The 14844-nt window shown below is 36.2% G+C and overlaps 3 protein-coding genes across 3 annotated transcripts in view; 2 read left to right on the top strand and 1 right to left on the bottom strand.

Annotated features, from left to right (window-relative positions):
* Positions 1-14844, top strand: part of LOC130993427 (protein SGT1 homolog) — a 77681-nt gene that overhangs the window by 61729 nt on the left and 1108 nt on the right. The window contains exons 2-7 of the mRNA XM_057918308.1: positions 10916-11373; positions 11992-12061; positions 12476-12600; positions 13310-13442; positions 14028-14124; positions 14222-14287. Of these exons, the coding sequence (XP_057774291.1) occupies positions 11211-11373; positions 11992-12061; positions 12476-12600; positions 13310-13442; positions 14028-14124; positions 14222-14287 (654 nt within the window). The 5' untranslated portion in view covers positions 10916-11210. The remainder of the gene's footprint in view (positions 1-10915; positions 11374-11991; positions 12062-12475; positions 12601-13309; positions 13443-14027; positions 14125-14221; positions 14288-14844) is intronic.
* Positions 1495-4036, top strand: LOC130993432 (probable NADH dehydrogenase [ubiquinone] 1 alpha subcomplex subunit 5, mitochondrial). Its single transcript, XM_057918313.1, has 2 exons — positions 1495-2080; positions 3618-4036. Exons 1-2 carry the CDS (start codon positions 1762-1764, stop codon positions 3833-3835), a joined length of 537 nt encoding a protein of 178 aa, XP_057774296.1. The 5' UTR covers positions 1495-1761; the 3' UTR covers positions 3836-4036.
* On the bottom strand, positions 3617-6770 carry LOC130993422 (pentatricopeptide repeat-containing protein At5g52850, chloroplastic). The gene has a single exon (XM_057918301.1). The coding sequence runs from the start codon at positions 6668-6670 to the stop codon at positions 4310-4312; it is 2361 nt and encodes a 786-aa protein (XP_057774284.1). The 5' UTR covers positions 6671-6770; the 3' UTR covers positions 3617-4309.

Here is a 14844-nt window from a genome sequence, read left to right as displayed (position 1 = left end):
ATGCTCTTATGTGGCCTTTCATTTGTGGGAACTCGTGTGCCGATATGATCTAGTATAAAAATTTGATCAAGCCGAGTAATGGTAGACTTAAGTCAGTCTTAAGGCTCTAGTCAAGATGTTTTTTTCTTCAAATGATGAAGGTAGGCCATGACATTAGTATCATTTTTTTTTTTTTTGCAATGTAAAATCAAATAAAATTAAAGAGGATGAGTACAAGGGGTACTCAAGCCCATACAAAATGAATTAAAATACAAACACCGAACAACAGAGACAACAAAAACATCTACGTCGAAAGACAACTACAAGGATCCAAAAATCAGTCATGGGTCGAATAGCCAAACTTGTTTGGAAAGAAAGCCTTTAACCATCTCCACGTATTAATAATAATACCATCCACCACTCTATGAGCATCCAAATTTTTATCTTTAAACACTTTCTCGTTTCTAGCTTTTCAAATCTTATAACAAACACATTGTCAGACGGTGTTGCACAATAGCTTTCTCATCTTATTTTCTCATTTCTCATGGAAGTGGTCCAAAAGCGATAAGGAATAAATGAGAGAAATGTCCATCCACTGACAGGTAAGCTCCTATACTTTGACAGAGAATGAGCACAATAGTAGGAGGTGATCGGTGGATTCCAACAAAGAGGAGCAAAAGGGGTAGTAGTAATCACCATTCTCAAACAATATTCATCTTTTCAACAAATTTTCTCTCGTTGGGATTCTGTCAAGAATAGATTTCCAGGCAAAAGATGAAACTTTGTTGGGTACTCCTTTAATCCAAATGTCTTTGAATGCAGTCGGTGTGTTATTCGTGGGGGAGACAACTTTGTGGATGTTTGAATACATCTTCTTAGTAGAAAAGTTTCCATAACTAGAGCCCTTCCACAAGATAGAGTCACACACATAAATCCTACAAAGAACAAACCACAAATCCACAAATTAAGAAAAATTAAAAACTATTTCCCACACAAAACTCCACACCTATTCACCCTCTAAACTTACCCATCTCCCCAAGCTTAATCCCTTTTTGAGAAGACAAGCCGTAGAGATTCTAGAATCTAGTTTTAAGAGTATTCCCCCTCAATCCATAGATCCTCCCAAAACAAACAATTCATCCATTTGCCTACAAAAAAAGAAATATTTTGGCAGAAGATGTTTCCCTCCAACCCTTTGAAAATATTTTTGAAGTCCCTCCATCAAAAAGATTCCAACTTACAATTAGTAAGAGTCGTAACCCCATCAGCCATCATCCCGTATCTTGATTTAAGGATCCTCATCTAAAGAGCATTTTGGTTCTTACTGAGTCTCCAAAACCATTTACATAGAAGAGCTGAATTAAAAACTTGTAAATCTCGAACCCCGAGCACACCATCAGATTTGTTACGGTATACTCTATCCCAATTAACTTAAGGATTTTTCTTGCAATTATCGCTCCCCCCATTGTATCATCTGTTATAAAACCCCAGTATGGGCTAAGAAAGAGAAGGAGAGAGGGGACGGGGAATTAAAAGAAAAAACCGAATATGTGTGTAGGGAAGAGAATTGGGCTTTTCTTATGAGTACATATAGCCCAGCCCATTCTAATTCTTCAACAAGAATCTCCCAAATGCAGCAAGCCCATTCCGAGCCCAATCGCCAATTATCGGAGATTACATTCATCTTGTAAATGGTTTCTCCCTGAGTGAGCTGAGCGAGCGTCGATCGAGTTAACCGAGTAGTCGAAATCCAAGGGGGGAAAAAAAGGAAACACCGCAAAAATGTTTCTCCGGCGGGTTGCGCGGCCGCTGATGATGATGGCGAAAGTGAAGGAGACGACGGGGATCGTCGGCCTCGACGTCGTACCCAACGCGCGTGAGGTGCTCATCGGGCTCTACTCCAAAACCCTAGAGGAGATCAAAGCGGTGCCGGAAGACGAGGGGTACCGCAAGGCCGTCGAGAGCTTCACGCGCCACCGACTCAAGGTGTGTCAGGAGGAGGAGGATTGGGAATCCATCGAGAACAAGCTCGGATGTGGACAGGTGGAGGAGCTGATTGAAGAAGCTCAAGATGAGCTCACGCTCATTGGTCGCATGATTGGTGAGATTCAGACATTTATCTTTTGCATCGATTTGAGGATTTTTCTTTTCCTGCTTTCTATTTATGCGGCATTGACATTACACACTTTGCGATTGGGGTGATTACATTTTTAATTGTTTCGAACTGCTGAAAATTTGTTTGCTGCGTCGTGCGATTTAACTCTCCTTGACATGGATGCCTATGGGGAACTGGAAAAGGAAAAGGAAATCAGTTCAAAACCTAATTCATTCACATTCATGTTCGGGTTAGAATTAGGTTTAGATCCGAACCATTTTCCTTTAGTATCAGGAACAAGCTGTGCGCATAATGTTTTGCATCCGAGCATTGTCTTTAGACCTAATTCAACAAATGAAGATTTTCTCCTTGGAGTTCTCACCACTAAAATTCCTGTTACAAATGTAGGGGTGAAGAAAGGGTGAGATGATTGGAAATTCATTAAATTTCAGAGAATTAAGCATGTAGTTCCTTGTTGTAAGTTTAGTATTACAAGATGGGAAGTTGCAGACTGTATTTTCATCTGAATTAGCCAAAAAAAAATTGAATGTTTTTTATTTTTTCCATTTTTTGTTCACAAATAAAGATGGTAAGACTCTTAGAGAGGTGACACTTATTGTCCCACACTAGCATAGAAGAAGATTTTCATCGGAATTTCTGTTTTCTATCGGAGCAAATAGGCATCATTTCAACGGTCCTCCTCTTCTACAAATGGGATGAGATGCATGTTTTATGTCACCATTTTGTCTTCTGAATTATGAATGGTTACAAACAAGGAATTTCAAAGGGAAATCTGAATATACATAAATAAAATCTGCATATAAACAATTCACAGAAATGGAGTAAACACTCAGTTGTCTTAACACTTTGGAAAATATTTTTACCTATGTAAGGTGCTATAATCCATAGTATATCTGATGGACAAAGCAGCAATGCTAGTTTAGGTATTTGGAAGGTCCTCTGACCTTACAAAGGGAATTTTGTGTGTGAAAACACATTTCAATAAGTAAATTGCTGCAAATCTCCCACCCTATCGAATAGGTCGACCTTTTTTAGTTGTCTTAGACTTGATATTTGTTTTCACTTTTCATTATTTTTTTTTGTGTACTCTAATATCTGTTTTTATCATTGTACTTAGAGATAATTATTTATCACTCTATTTTCTGTACGGAGGGGTTATTGGAGTTCTAGAACTGGGAGAATGTTTTTGGGATGATTGATTTGATGTAAAGAATAATGTATTAAAAATTTGAGGAGATAACTTTGAGTGTGATGGAGAAGTTCTTAGGAGAAATTCTTTTGTGGGTATGAACTAGTGTGTTTAAGAGTTGGAGACAACTTTGACCATATATGTCAAATTATGTCTAAGTAATGAGTTTTATTTCAGAAAAGTGAGATTTGAATTTCACACAGAAAAATACTGGGGATTGGGAGTTTAGAATTGCAATGAACAAACAGTTCTTTCACATACAATTTATTTATTCTATATTGATTGATTTAATAACTCTGCAAGTTATGGTGTTAAAAAAAATTATTGTTGCAGAGTGGAACCCATGGGATGTTCCTGAAGATTATGAATGTGAAGTCGTAGAAAATGATGCTCCAGTTCCGAAGCATGTCCCTTTGCATCGACCTGGTCCCCTCCCCGAGGAGTTCTACAAGACGCTGGCAGCTATTGACACTGGATCTTTGAAGGATGTTCTTCCAAGCTCTAAAGAGGAAACTCCTGCAGTTTCATCGGGTGAAGCACCGGCAAAGTAGTTTGCTTCGGTGCCTAGTTGGTTATAGGTCAAGCAACTTCAACTGCTGGAGTTTGATCTGTCTGCTTTCACTGTCAGATCCCTTGTCTCTTGTTTATGCTCTCTCACGACATTTCGTTTTTCCCCTTGATATTGTTGTGATCGTCTTGACAAAAGCTCCCGTTTTATTTAGTTAATAAACTAGATGAGCTTTCCCATCAAACTCGTTTGTTTTGTCTTTTTTACAACATCTGGGTGCAAATAAGCAACTCTTATAGGAATACTTCTTGCCTTGTGTACGAAAGCTCCCTATTTATGGGTGGCATAATTGATGTGAGCTTTGTATTTTGCTAAGATAAGCAACTCGGCTGTGCACTGATTTTGAGTAGGAATTTGGTGGTGTTGAGAAGAATTGCTCTAAGGTGAAGTAAAGTTTGCTTGTTTTGATTTATTAAACTCAAAAAAATAACTTGACCTTAAATATGCCAGAAATACATTATTCTTCATTGCTCAGAGTCAGAGACATGCCAGGAATCCTGGACTCAATACATTTTTGTTGCCATGAGCTTGATAGATTCATTTCAACCATAGGCCGTTGCCTCGTAGCATTCTTCCTCATACCTCCTCCCTCTTTTACGAGACTACGCATCGTATCCCCTAAATCAGACCGCCCGCCTTCATCGTATATTGTTGCAAGAAGATGATAGAACTCAAGATCACAAGGGTCGAGCTCAAGGCCTTTCCTCGCCAATTGTTCCGCGAGAAGCATGTTCCGATGCAATCTGCAGGAATGCAACAGCCTCTTGTAAATCAATGCATTAGGCCTCAAGGGCATGGAGTTGAGCATGCCCACAGCCTCTTCCAACCGGCCAGCTCTTCCAAGAAGATCAACCAACAAGCTGTAGTGATTTAATCGAGGCTTTATATCGTATAAACGCCTCAGCGAATGGAAGTAGTCCAAGGCCAAATCTACCAAACCACCCTCACCGCATATATATAGCACCATCATCAGTGTAACAGAGTCAGGCCTGGCTCCTGCTAATCTCATGTCTTCCAATGTTGAGAGAGCCGACGCTGTACATCCACTCAGAGCGAAACCATGCATCAACGCGTTCCATGAAATGGTATTTGGCTGGCATACCTCAGTGAAAGCTCTCTCAGCTTCAGCCACGCACCGGCATTTCCCATACAAGTTGATCAAACCATTTAAAACTGATATCCACCCTGCGAATCCAGATCTGATGGCGTAGCCGTGGAGCTGCTCTCCACTTCGTGCAGCACCTAAGTTGGTCGATGCGGATAAGAAAGTGGATATGACAAACCCATCTATTCGTAGACCATCATCACGCATGTGGTTGATGATCTCTAGAGTCAGTCGATGTTGCCCTATCCGATTCAGTTTTGAGGCGAGTACAGTGTATGTCGCGACATTTCTGCTACTCGTCCCCTTCACTAATCTCAGCGCACAGGCGGCCATGTGCAGCCCTGCATAAGCATCAACAAGAGCATTCACAACAGCTATATCATGATCAGCATTGGTCTTGATAATGAATCCATGGACCTTTCCTGTGTCATTTGCAGACCCCGTTGCACCACAAGCTTGAAGCACGCTCCAGAGAGTGAAGGAATTCGGTTGCTGACCCTCAAGGCGCATCTCGAGAAATGCTAGACAACACTCATTTGGAAGACCCTGTTCAGCCAAACCAGCAATTAAGGTGGTCCAAGATACCACATTTGGCAAAGCTATCCCCTCGAACACACGTTTGACATCTGCAACAGCATCGGAACACTTTGCATAGAGATCTAACAGAGCATTCCCCAAAGAAACGTCGTTCTCCAACCCTGCCATGATAACCTGCGCGTGTATCTGTCTTCCCAGCAGCAGAGATTGAGCCGAAGAGCAAGCATTCAAGATTCCAGCGTAACAGTATCCGTTGGGAACAATATTATTCCCCACCATATGTCTAAATGCAGTAACAGCATCCAAGAAGCTCATATTTTGGGTAAAGCCACAAATCACAGTAGTCCACAGCTGAACATCTTGTTCAGATGTCTGTTTCAAGACCTTCGAAGCTTCCTCCATCTGTTGGCACTTCGCATACGCGTCAACAAGAGCCGTTTTCAAGACCAGATTCAGCGGAGCACCCCATAATATCAACTGTGAGTGAATCAGCTTAACATGATCAATCCCAAGGCAACTACAAGCAACTAAAAGCTTCACAAACGTGTACTCGTTTGGAGGCACCACGTTGTCTATCATACGAATGAAACATCTCACAGCCTGAAGCCAGCTCCCAGCCTGCACAAATGAAGAAATCATTGCTGTCCAAGAAATGCTATCCACATTTGCCACGCCATCAAACACTTGAACTGCATCTCGTAACATACCCCGCTGCGAATACAAGTCGATCAAACTAGTGCACAAGATTGTATTGGATCCAAAACCATGCTTTATTAGAGATGCATGAACTCTAGTGGCATAAACGAAATCCCCCAATGCACGGCATGATGTTAGTACATTCGAAAACGTGAACTCATTTGGGTTTTCACCGGAACTCTTCATGAAGTCGAAGAAGGCGAGGGCTTCGCGGTGGTTCCCATCTTTTACATATGCGGATAATAGCGATGTCCAGGAAACAACATCTCTGTGCGGCATTTCGTCGAACAGGTGGCGGGCGTGCTGGGCACCGCAGCATTTGACGTATAAAGACAGCAGGTTGTTGGTGAGCAGCAGATTATCCCGAACGCCCAATTTGAGCATGGGGCTGTGGATGCAGAGTCCATCTTTCAACGACTGCTTGTTGGCGAAATATATGATTCTCGAACAAGTTTCTTCAATTATGTTTCTCCTTAACATTTACAATCATCTGGTAAAGGGGAAGTAAACAACAATTACTTTAGGGCGCTTTTATATCAATGTCCTCTGCTCCTGCGTTAACATTCTATAATCATAATCATAATCGATATCTATTCTTTTTTTTCTTTTTCTTTTTTGAATTAAAAATCGATATCTATTTTATTCTATTCTATTTGCAAGACAATCGGTTGTTGTAGCCTGTAGGTTGTAGCAAGAAGATAAAATAACAATTTGAAAAAAAAGGTAAAATTTAAATTAATTAATAATCTGGCATTGATAATTTGATAAGGGGTTATTGCCGAAAAATACATGTAATTTGTCAATTTTCTGGTTTATAACATGACCTTATAATTTGACCAGAAAATACATCAATTTTCAATTTAATCGCAATTATAACATGACCTTATAGTCTGACCAGAAAATACACAAAGTTTCAATTTAATCTCAATTATAACATGACCTTATTTAGATCATTGTTCATCATAGATATATTAATACTATTATTATTTCATATTAAATTGTTATGTATAAAATATTGTTAATTGATTGATTTATTTTTATAAAAAATAAGTTAGATGATTAATTATTTTATATTATTTTATAAAATTGTTCTGGAGTGGATCCCGTGTCTTTGCTCTCGGTCCTTCTTGGTTGGGGCTGGCTCGGCCCTTTTTCATGTGCCTGGTGCGCTGGAGCCTAGGTTGTGGCCGACTGTTGCTAGTACGACTGCTCGGTAGTCTGCAGCTCGGTAGGGGGCGCTGAGTTGGTCTTGCTGGTTTTTCTGTTGCTGCTTAGTTTTTGGTGCCACGACTTTTTTACACAACTTTCCAGTGAGCTGGGGGTTGGGGGGTTGGTTGGTTCTTCTTGCTTTCGCTGCTTGGTCTTGTTGTTTCGGGCACACATCTCGTTGGCTTTGGCGTTGGCTGGGTAATGGTTAGTCCGAAGCTCAGCCTTTCGCCTTTCGCCTTTCGCCTTTCACCTCGGCTTGCCTTTCATTCCCTCTGGTCTTTTTTTACAGAGTTCTGGTGCGCTAGGCTCTGGGATCAGAGGTTCTTTCGGTTCTTTGTTGGCTTAATGGTTGAGGGGATTTTGCTCCGAGTGATGGTTAGTCCAAAGCTCAGGCCAAAACTCTCATTTCCATGAAGTTTTTTCCTAGTTTTCTTCTTTTGCTCCAGCTTTAAACGGGTACTCTTTTTCCTCTTTAAGGATTTTCCCTCTGGATTTGCCTAAAAGAGGTTTTAATGAGGCTCGACTCTTAGCTGCGTCGTTCTGCATGCAAGTGTTTCTTTAGTTTTTTTTTTTCTTTTTTATCTATAAAATCCAATTTAATAAGTTTGTATCTCATTTTGCTGTTAATTTATATTTGTAGTAAAAATATGCGTGATCCTTACTCCACTTTAACACTCTTATAAATGTGAGGTTTTTATTTCACTCACAACACATTCAACTATTTTATTGAAATTCGTCTTATTTTCAGATGAATGCTAAAAATTGGAAGGAAGAAAGTCCGTCGTTTAAGGAATAACACGGTTTAGGGATTTTGCCAAGAACATGAGTTTTGCATACACCAATAAATAGAGCATTTGAATTTTTTATGTCATAATAATAATAATAATAATAATGATAATAGGCATCCCAAGGATATTGTATGGAGTTTTTTTTTTTTTTTTTAGAATGATATTGTATGGAGTTTTAATGTATCATGATTCATGCAGAGTTTTAAAGTAAAGAATCCACAAAACCATCACCACAAGCCACGTCGTTGCTTTGAGTTGTAGCCAGGTTTGGAACTATATTGGAAAAAAGCTAAATTGTCTCCACTATCATCAAAGGAAAAATAAAAGATTCAAGAAAACGAAAGGGATTCTCATTTAGGGCGGGTCCAATATTTCGTAATAGGGGATTCAACTGCTTCAATTATAGAACCTGTGAGTAAACTAGTATAGCAGTTCCGAGTCGACGACCTGTAGTTTTCGAGTCAATTTTTTTTTTGAAAATTCGTACATTTTTTTTTATATTCAAGTAAAATTTTACTAATAGATTTAGCCCATATTTGATTGGGTGTTTTTGAAAATTGGAAAGGAAATCAATTAATTGAATCAATTACTTATTGTTTGGTTTGGATAGTAAGGTAACCATTACCCTTATTTAAGGTAATCCAATCACCCAATTTGTTACCCCTCAAACTAGAGGGGAAACAAAAGAAAGGAAATCTCTTACTAATGATTCATTTCCATTGTTAAACCAAACACCCAATAAAAGTAATGCTTATTGTTACCATTCCATCCTTTTATTTAATTCCATTCACTTTCCATTTCTCTACTCGAACCAAACGACCACTTAGAATTAAAACTAAGTCATTTATTATAATAAACCAGGGGGCTTAGCTCACCTGGCCACCGGGTCCTCACTTTAGTGATGAGACTCGGGTTCGATCCCCATTGAGAGCGAATTTGGTGTTTGGAGAGATAAGGTGGACTTGGTGATTTCTTGGTCCGATAAAAAAAAAAAGTCATTTATTATAATAAATAATTGTTATTTTTCAAATAATTTAACAATAAATATATTAAAGCACAAGAAAAGCTATCTCGGTGCATTTTTTTGAAAAATTGTTTCATCTACTACAAAAATACTCTCATAATATTTATCATATATGTGTATTTTTTTTAAAAAAAATTTATGAGGGCTTTTAGCCCCGCTAGCTCCTTGGATCCGCCGCTAAATTAATTATTATTAAAAAATATTCATTATTAAAAAAAATAATCAATTTTAATTGTATAATTTCGATGATTTGAAAATAATCTGACACTAATTTTTTTAAAAATATATTTGTGTTTATCGAAGGATATTCAGATATTCTTCTAGCTATTGAAATTTTTTAGACGCATCAATTTCGCTGCAAATAAAAAATATATATTATTATTGAAATCTTAAATCATGTTCAAAAATTAAAATTGAATTAGAATTAGTGAATTCTAAAGCAATTTTCAATAAGATTTGAGATCGACTCTTAACAGTTTAAAACATAAATTTAAATTTAAAATTTACATGCACAACAGCACAAGCACAAAAGACTATTACCTACTCACAAAATTAATATACATTAAATCACAATCCATAATACTATAGTATTAAAAAGATAATTTTTAATTTAAAATTAATTTTAAACTAATTTTAAAATTAAATGATAATTTTGTGATTATAATAAAATTAAAAGTTTAATTGTATAATACTATTTTACCTTTCTTTTTTCCTATTCATCCAATAATTACATATTTGTCTTTTTCTTTATTTTCTTATTTTTTTATTTTAAGTTTTTCTTTTAATTATAAAATTCAGTTAATAATAAAATATTTGATATGCATGTAAAATTAAAGATTACAACAAGTGCTTTAATTTGATATGTTTTATGTAAATATTGAATTTAAAATGTAAAATTTGTTTAAAGATTAAAACTTATAAAATATATTTCACAATCTCTTATCTTTTTTTCGAATACTAGCGTACTTCCTGCATGATGTGGGGTGTTTATGATTTTAGACTCTTCTTATAATAGCGACATTGTATGATTGTATCATATTAAGGAATTTTTAATGTAAAATAAATAGGACTATATAATACGAAAAATTGAAATGTCATAAATGAAAAAATAACAATAAAAAAAATATCAAAATATTAAAAAGATGTTTAAGCATGTCAGTAGTCTCAACCTTCAAGAAAATTAATTAAAAAAAATTAATATATACATACATATATATAGACACAAAGAGAGATACATAGAGAGTGAAAATTTATTAACAGTCTTAACTTTGTTCATTTTAATATATATATATATATATATATATATATATATATATATATTGTATATTTTATCTCAAATAAAATTACAAAAAAATAGAAAAAAAAAAAGTGCAATGAAGATAAGAGTAATATAATAAATTGAAACATAATTTACCGCAAGTTACAAAAAAAAAATGCATTTTTTATTCAATTTCAATTTATCCTTTATATTAAATTTATTTTCACGCTCTTCTCGTTTAATATATTTATATATATAGAACTCCATTTTTCAATTCTTGTGTATTATTATTCTGTTTTTTTTTTTTTACTTTTTTTTCTTCATAAAATCAATATTATTATTGAGAATTCTTCTTTATTTTTTTTATATTCAACTCAAATATATTCACCTAAAATTAAATTTTTATTGTATGAACTTGACGTGGAATCTTAGACTATTAATTATAGTAACAAATATGAAAGGTAAAATTATTTTTATAATCGGAAAAGGTAACTACATCTAGAAGCTTCGTATTACCTTAAAAGTCTGTTTATACAAATACAAGTAGAAGTAGGTCTTGTGATTTTTTTATAAATAAATCAATCATTAATCATAGAGTCACAGTGCATCTAAATCTTGCTCTATCCTTCGTTCCCCTTTCCTGCAGTCTCCACTTTTCAATTTCAAGTCTCCACCCATTCTTATCCAACACACGCAATTTACGAATCCCATCGCTGTGATTGACTTCGAATCGGAGCATCAATGGCGTCCGCGGATCTGGAGAAGAAGGCCAAAGAAGCGTTCATTGATGATCACTTTGAGCTAGCCGTTGACCTCTACTCTCAGGCGATTGCTTTGAGCCCTAACAGCGCTGACCTCTTCGTCGACCGCGCCCAGGCCAATATCAAACTCCAAAACTGCACCGGTAAGTGATATTGCCTTCTTAATGCAGAAACTTGCCGTTTCTCTTAAGTATTACAGCGTACCGGAGATTATTTTATCCGGGTAATAGATATTTCTTGTGTATGGTGGACGTGTGTTGTGGCTTGTGGTGGTTGTAATTCGTGTTCTGTTATTGAACTTCGGTCATGAATAGTTGCTTTCGAAATTCAATAATTTATCTTCATGCAGTAATTTGAATATTTTGATCCAAATTAATTGCTTGTAGATGATTTTAGGTTCCCCGGCTGTTCGAAACTGTTGCGTTTTCAATGTCCTGTGGTAATTTTTGGCCGAGTTGTTTGTTCAAGCCACTCTTTATTCTGTATACACCTGCAGATTGAAAGAAAACACTTTTCTTTTTATTTCATTTTTTCGCGTAACGACTCAAGTCAATGAAATCTATGTCGTAAGATCCATAGGTTTGGCTTCATGAATTGCAACCGACAGGATTCTGTTTGAAGTTTTGTAAAATTGATTTTCCAAATCTTGAAAAGCTCGATTGTAATTGCTATGTCTTTTTCTTTGTGTTGAAGAGTGCTTGAGAATTTTAGAAGCTTGCTTTAATACTTATCATGGTATTCTATAAATTTTTGATGAGCAGAGGCTGTTGCTGATGCAAACAAAGCAATCGAGTTGGATCCTTCAAATGCGAAAGCATATCTGCGTAAAGGGTAAGTTTTTTTTTTAGCTTTTAATGATGTTCTTACGATTCTAAAACTCTTAGTAACATATGGCCATGCATGACATTATTTTCTGCTCCTTTTTGCAATCAACTGTCAAGTTTCGTCAGTGTTATGTAGCAACTGTTTTAAATATCTTAAGAGGACTTCTGGTTTGCTTTGGAATAATAGCCTAAAATGGCTCCACTTTGCTAGTTTAGTTTTGTTTCAATCACTGTACCTGATCACACATTGACCTAAAAACACTTGTTATGATGTTAGCTTTAATACTTTTATTTGCCTCTTGATTATTCTCCATCGGATTTCAAATAAACGTCATAACTGCAAAATAGACTCACTTTAGTTTTATAGACAGTACTACATTTAGTTTCTTACCACCAGGTTTTGTGTATGTTTTGTTTAAAGTGTGGCATGCATCAAGCTTGAGGAGTACCAGACTGCCAAGACAGCATTGGAAATTGGTGCAACTTTGGCACCTGGAGATTCCAGGTTTAAAAAATTGATCGAAGAATGTGATCAGTATATTGCAGGTTAGTTGATTGCCCAACTATGCTTCATACTTGGTCTCCTTAGTGTGTCTTTTTGATGTCTTGTATGGCGCTTCCGAGTTCTGTCTGTTTTTTACATCTCCTTGCTGTACATATTATGTAATTTGCTGATAAATGGGGGCTAGAATTTGTTTCTTGGTTTTGCCTTGCCTTGTCGAAGGAAACCATTCTTTTATTGCAGCTAAATATAATTTGATTGTCTTATTCTTTTTTATTATCATTATTGAAAAAGGGATGATTAACTAGATGAATCTTCCTATGTTGATTTCGACTTATTTTATGATACTGCATAATGGAATTCTTTGCTTTCCTACGTTTCATGTGATGCCTTCACGAGATAGGATATCCAGTTCTTACAATTAACAATTTACATGGACTTTTTTCTGCTTCTAAGTTTATACTTCCCATGAACTTCAAATTCAATCTCTAGAATGTTTTGCTATGTGAGGGCATATTTTCATTTAACTGTTCATATGTTTTGCTTGTGTCTTGAATATAGTTATGCAATATGTTGGTGTCCGAGTTTGTGGTTAAAAGGTGCTCTAGATGTCATTTCTGTGAAATGCCTATGATATGTGACAGGATATTATTTGAGTAGGCAACAATAACCCGACCTGTAGTGAAACATGTTTTAAGGTTTTCCGTACATTTTATTGTTCTCTATGTAGATATAATTTTCTTTTAATTGCAGAGGAAGCTCAAGAGCTGCCTACGCAACTGGCTGAAAAACCTTCAACAGGTGTGGTTACTCCGAATAATTTACCACCTGCAGTGGAGTTGTCCAGCCAAGAAAAAGCAGCATCGTCTACTAGGCTGAAATATAGGTCAGTGTGAGTGGTAGATTCGTTGCTGATAAGTTGCTCATTAGCTCATTAAACATCATAGATTTGGGTATGTGTTGTGTTTCCAGTAACTGTTGTGTTTCCACTAACTGAGAACGAGCAAAGTGCCATCTAATAGCTTGTTTTCATCATCTTGACCGTGATTTGCTAAAGTTCACAGCAGTTTATCTGTATTGGTTAATTTTTGTGCCATGGCTAGTTGTTTTGACTTTGTGACTAGGTATTTGAAATCCATTATTCTGTTCCTTGAGAATCTTACAAACACTTTTAACAGATGCTAATCATGGGCTAGTAATCACATGGTAGTTGTTAAATATTTGGGAAGGGACTATTCTAATAAGAGTGGAACCATGTTTCTTAAGAACATAACGACTCTTATCATTCTTCAAAAAAATATATATACAATGAATCATTTCTTCTATGATTCTATCAGATGCACTAGTCGAATTCTTAGTTCTCTTTTATTTGGTTTGCAAAGATATTGCAGAACTTTTTAGAATTTTATACATTAATGAGCTTATCCCATGTTTTTAGCTCTTCTCATTTCTGGTTATCCATGTTTCACAGGCATGAATTCTATCAGAAACCAGAGGAAGTTGTCGTAACAATATTTGCGAAGGGCATACCAGCAAACTATGTTGTGGTTGACTTTGGTGAACAAATAGTAAGTTCTTCTTTGTGTGCTTTCTTGTTCCTTATGAAATGATACAACTAACTTCTGCACAAGTACCAACACCGCTTTCTCATTCGTTAATGTGCAGCTTAGTGTTACCATTGAGGTGCCCGGAGAAGAGGCATATCATTTTCAACCTCGGTTGTTTGGAAAGGTAATTTATCAAATCTATACTTATTCCTGACTTCTGTTGGGAATTTGGGATGGCATATTGCTTCCTCACCTTCCTTCTAACCAGGATTAAAAGTACATAATTCATTGTTTTTGCATCAGTAAGGTACTTGTGTGAGTAGGAATCTTATTTGTGAAGAAACTCTCCTGTTATGGCGTTGGAGATAGTTTGTTCTTCTAACTAGAACCTTCATCATTGATAATCCTCTTTTTATCTAATGCTGCTGCCCAATAAATCAGCAGTGCAAATGTTCTATTGTCTGATACTTTTCTGTACTTCCTAATTACGTCAATGCATAATGCTTTTCTCAACCTTTTTGGGTGTGTTCTCTTTGATTGAATATTTATCATGAGAAAAGGAAGGATTACAAAAATTTCTCCCTTCAAATCCCTCATTTCTTTTCCCTCATTTTTTACAAATGAGAATTTCACCCTTTATCATTCCTCTTTGTCACTCCAAGGAGGGATAATAAACTAAGGGAAAGGAAAGGAGGGATTTGAAGGGAGAAATTTATTTTATCCCTCATTTTATCATGATAT

Source organism: Salvia miltiorrhiza, chromosome 7, assembly GCF_028751815.1.
Source record: "Salvia miltiorrhiza cultivar Shanhuang (shh) chromosome 7, IMPLAD_Smil_shh, whole genome shotgun sequence".
NCBI classification, from domain to species: domain Eukaryota; kingdom Viridiplantae; phylum Streptophyta; class Magnoliopsida; order Lamiales; family Lamiaceae; genus Salvia; species Salvia miltiorrhiza.
Note: the sequence above shows the minus strand (reverse complement) of the source record. Positions and strands in the feature narration are given on the sequence as shown.

Coding starts and splice junctions, on each gene's coding strand:
- LOC130993432 (XM_057918313.1), top strand. CDS start 1,762: ATGTTTCTCCGGCGGGTTGCGCGGCCGCTGATGATGATGGCGAAAGTG. Junction 2,081..3,617: donor GCTCATTGGTCGCATGATTG/GTGAGATTCAGA, acceptor TTATTGTTGCAG/AGTGGAACCCATGGGATGTT.
- LOC130993422 (XM_057918301.1), bottom strand. CDS start 6,670: ATGTTAAGGAGAAACATAATTGAAGAAACTTGTTCGAGAATCATATAT.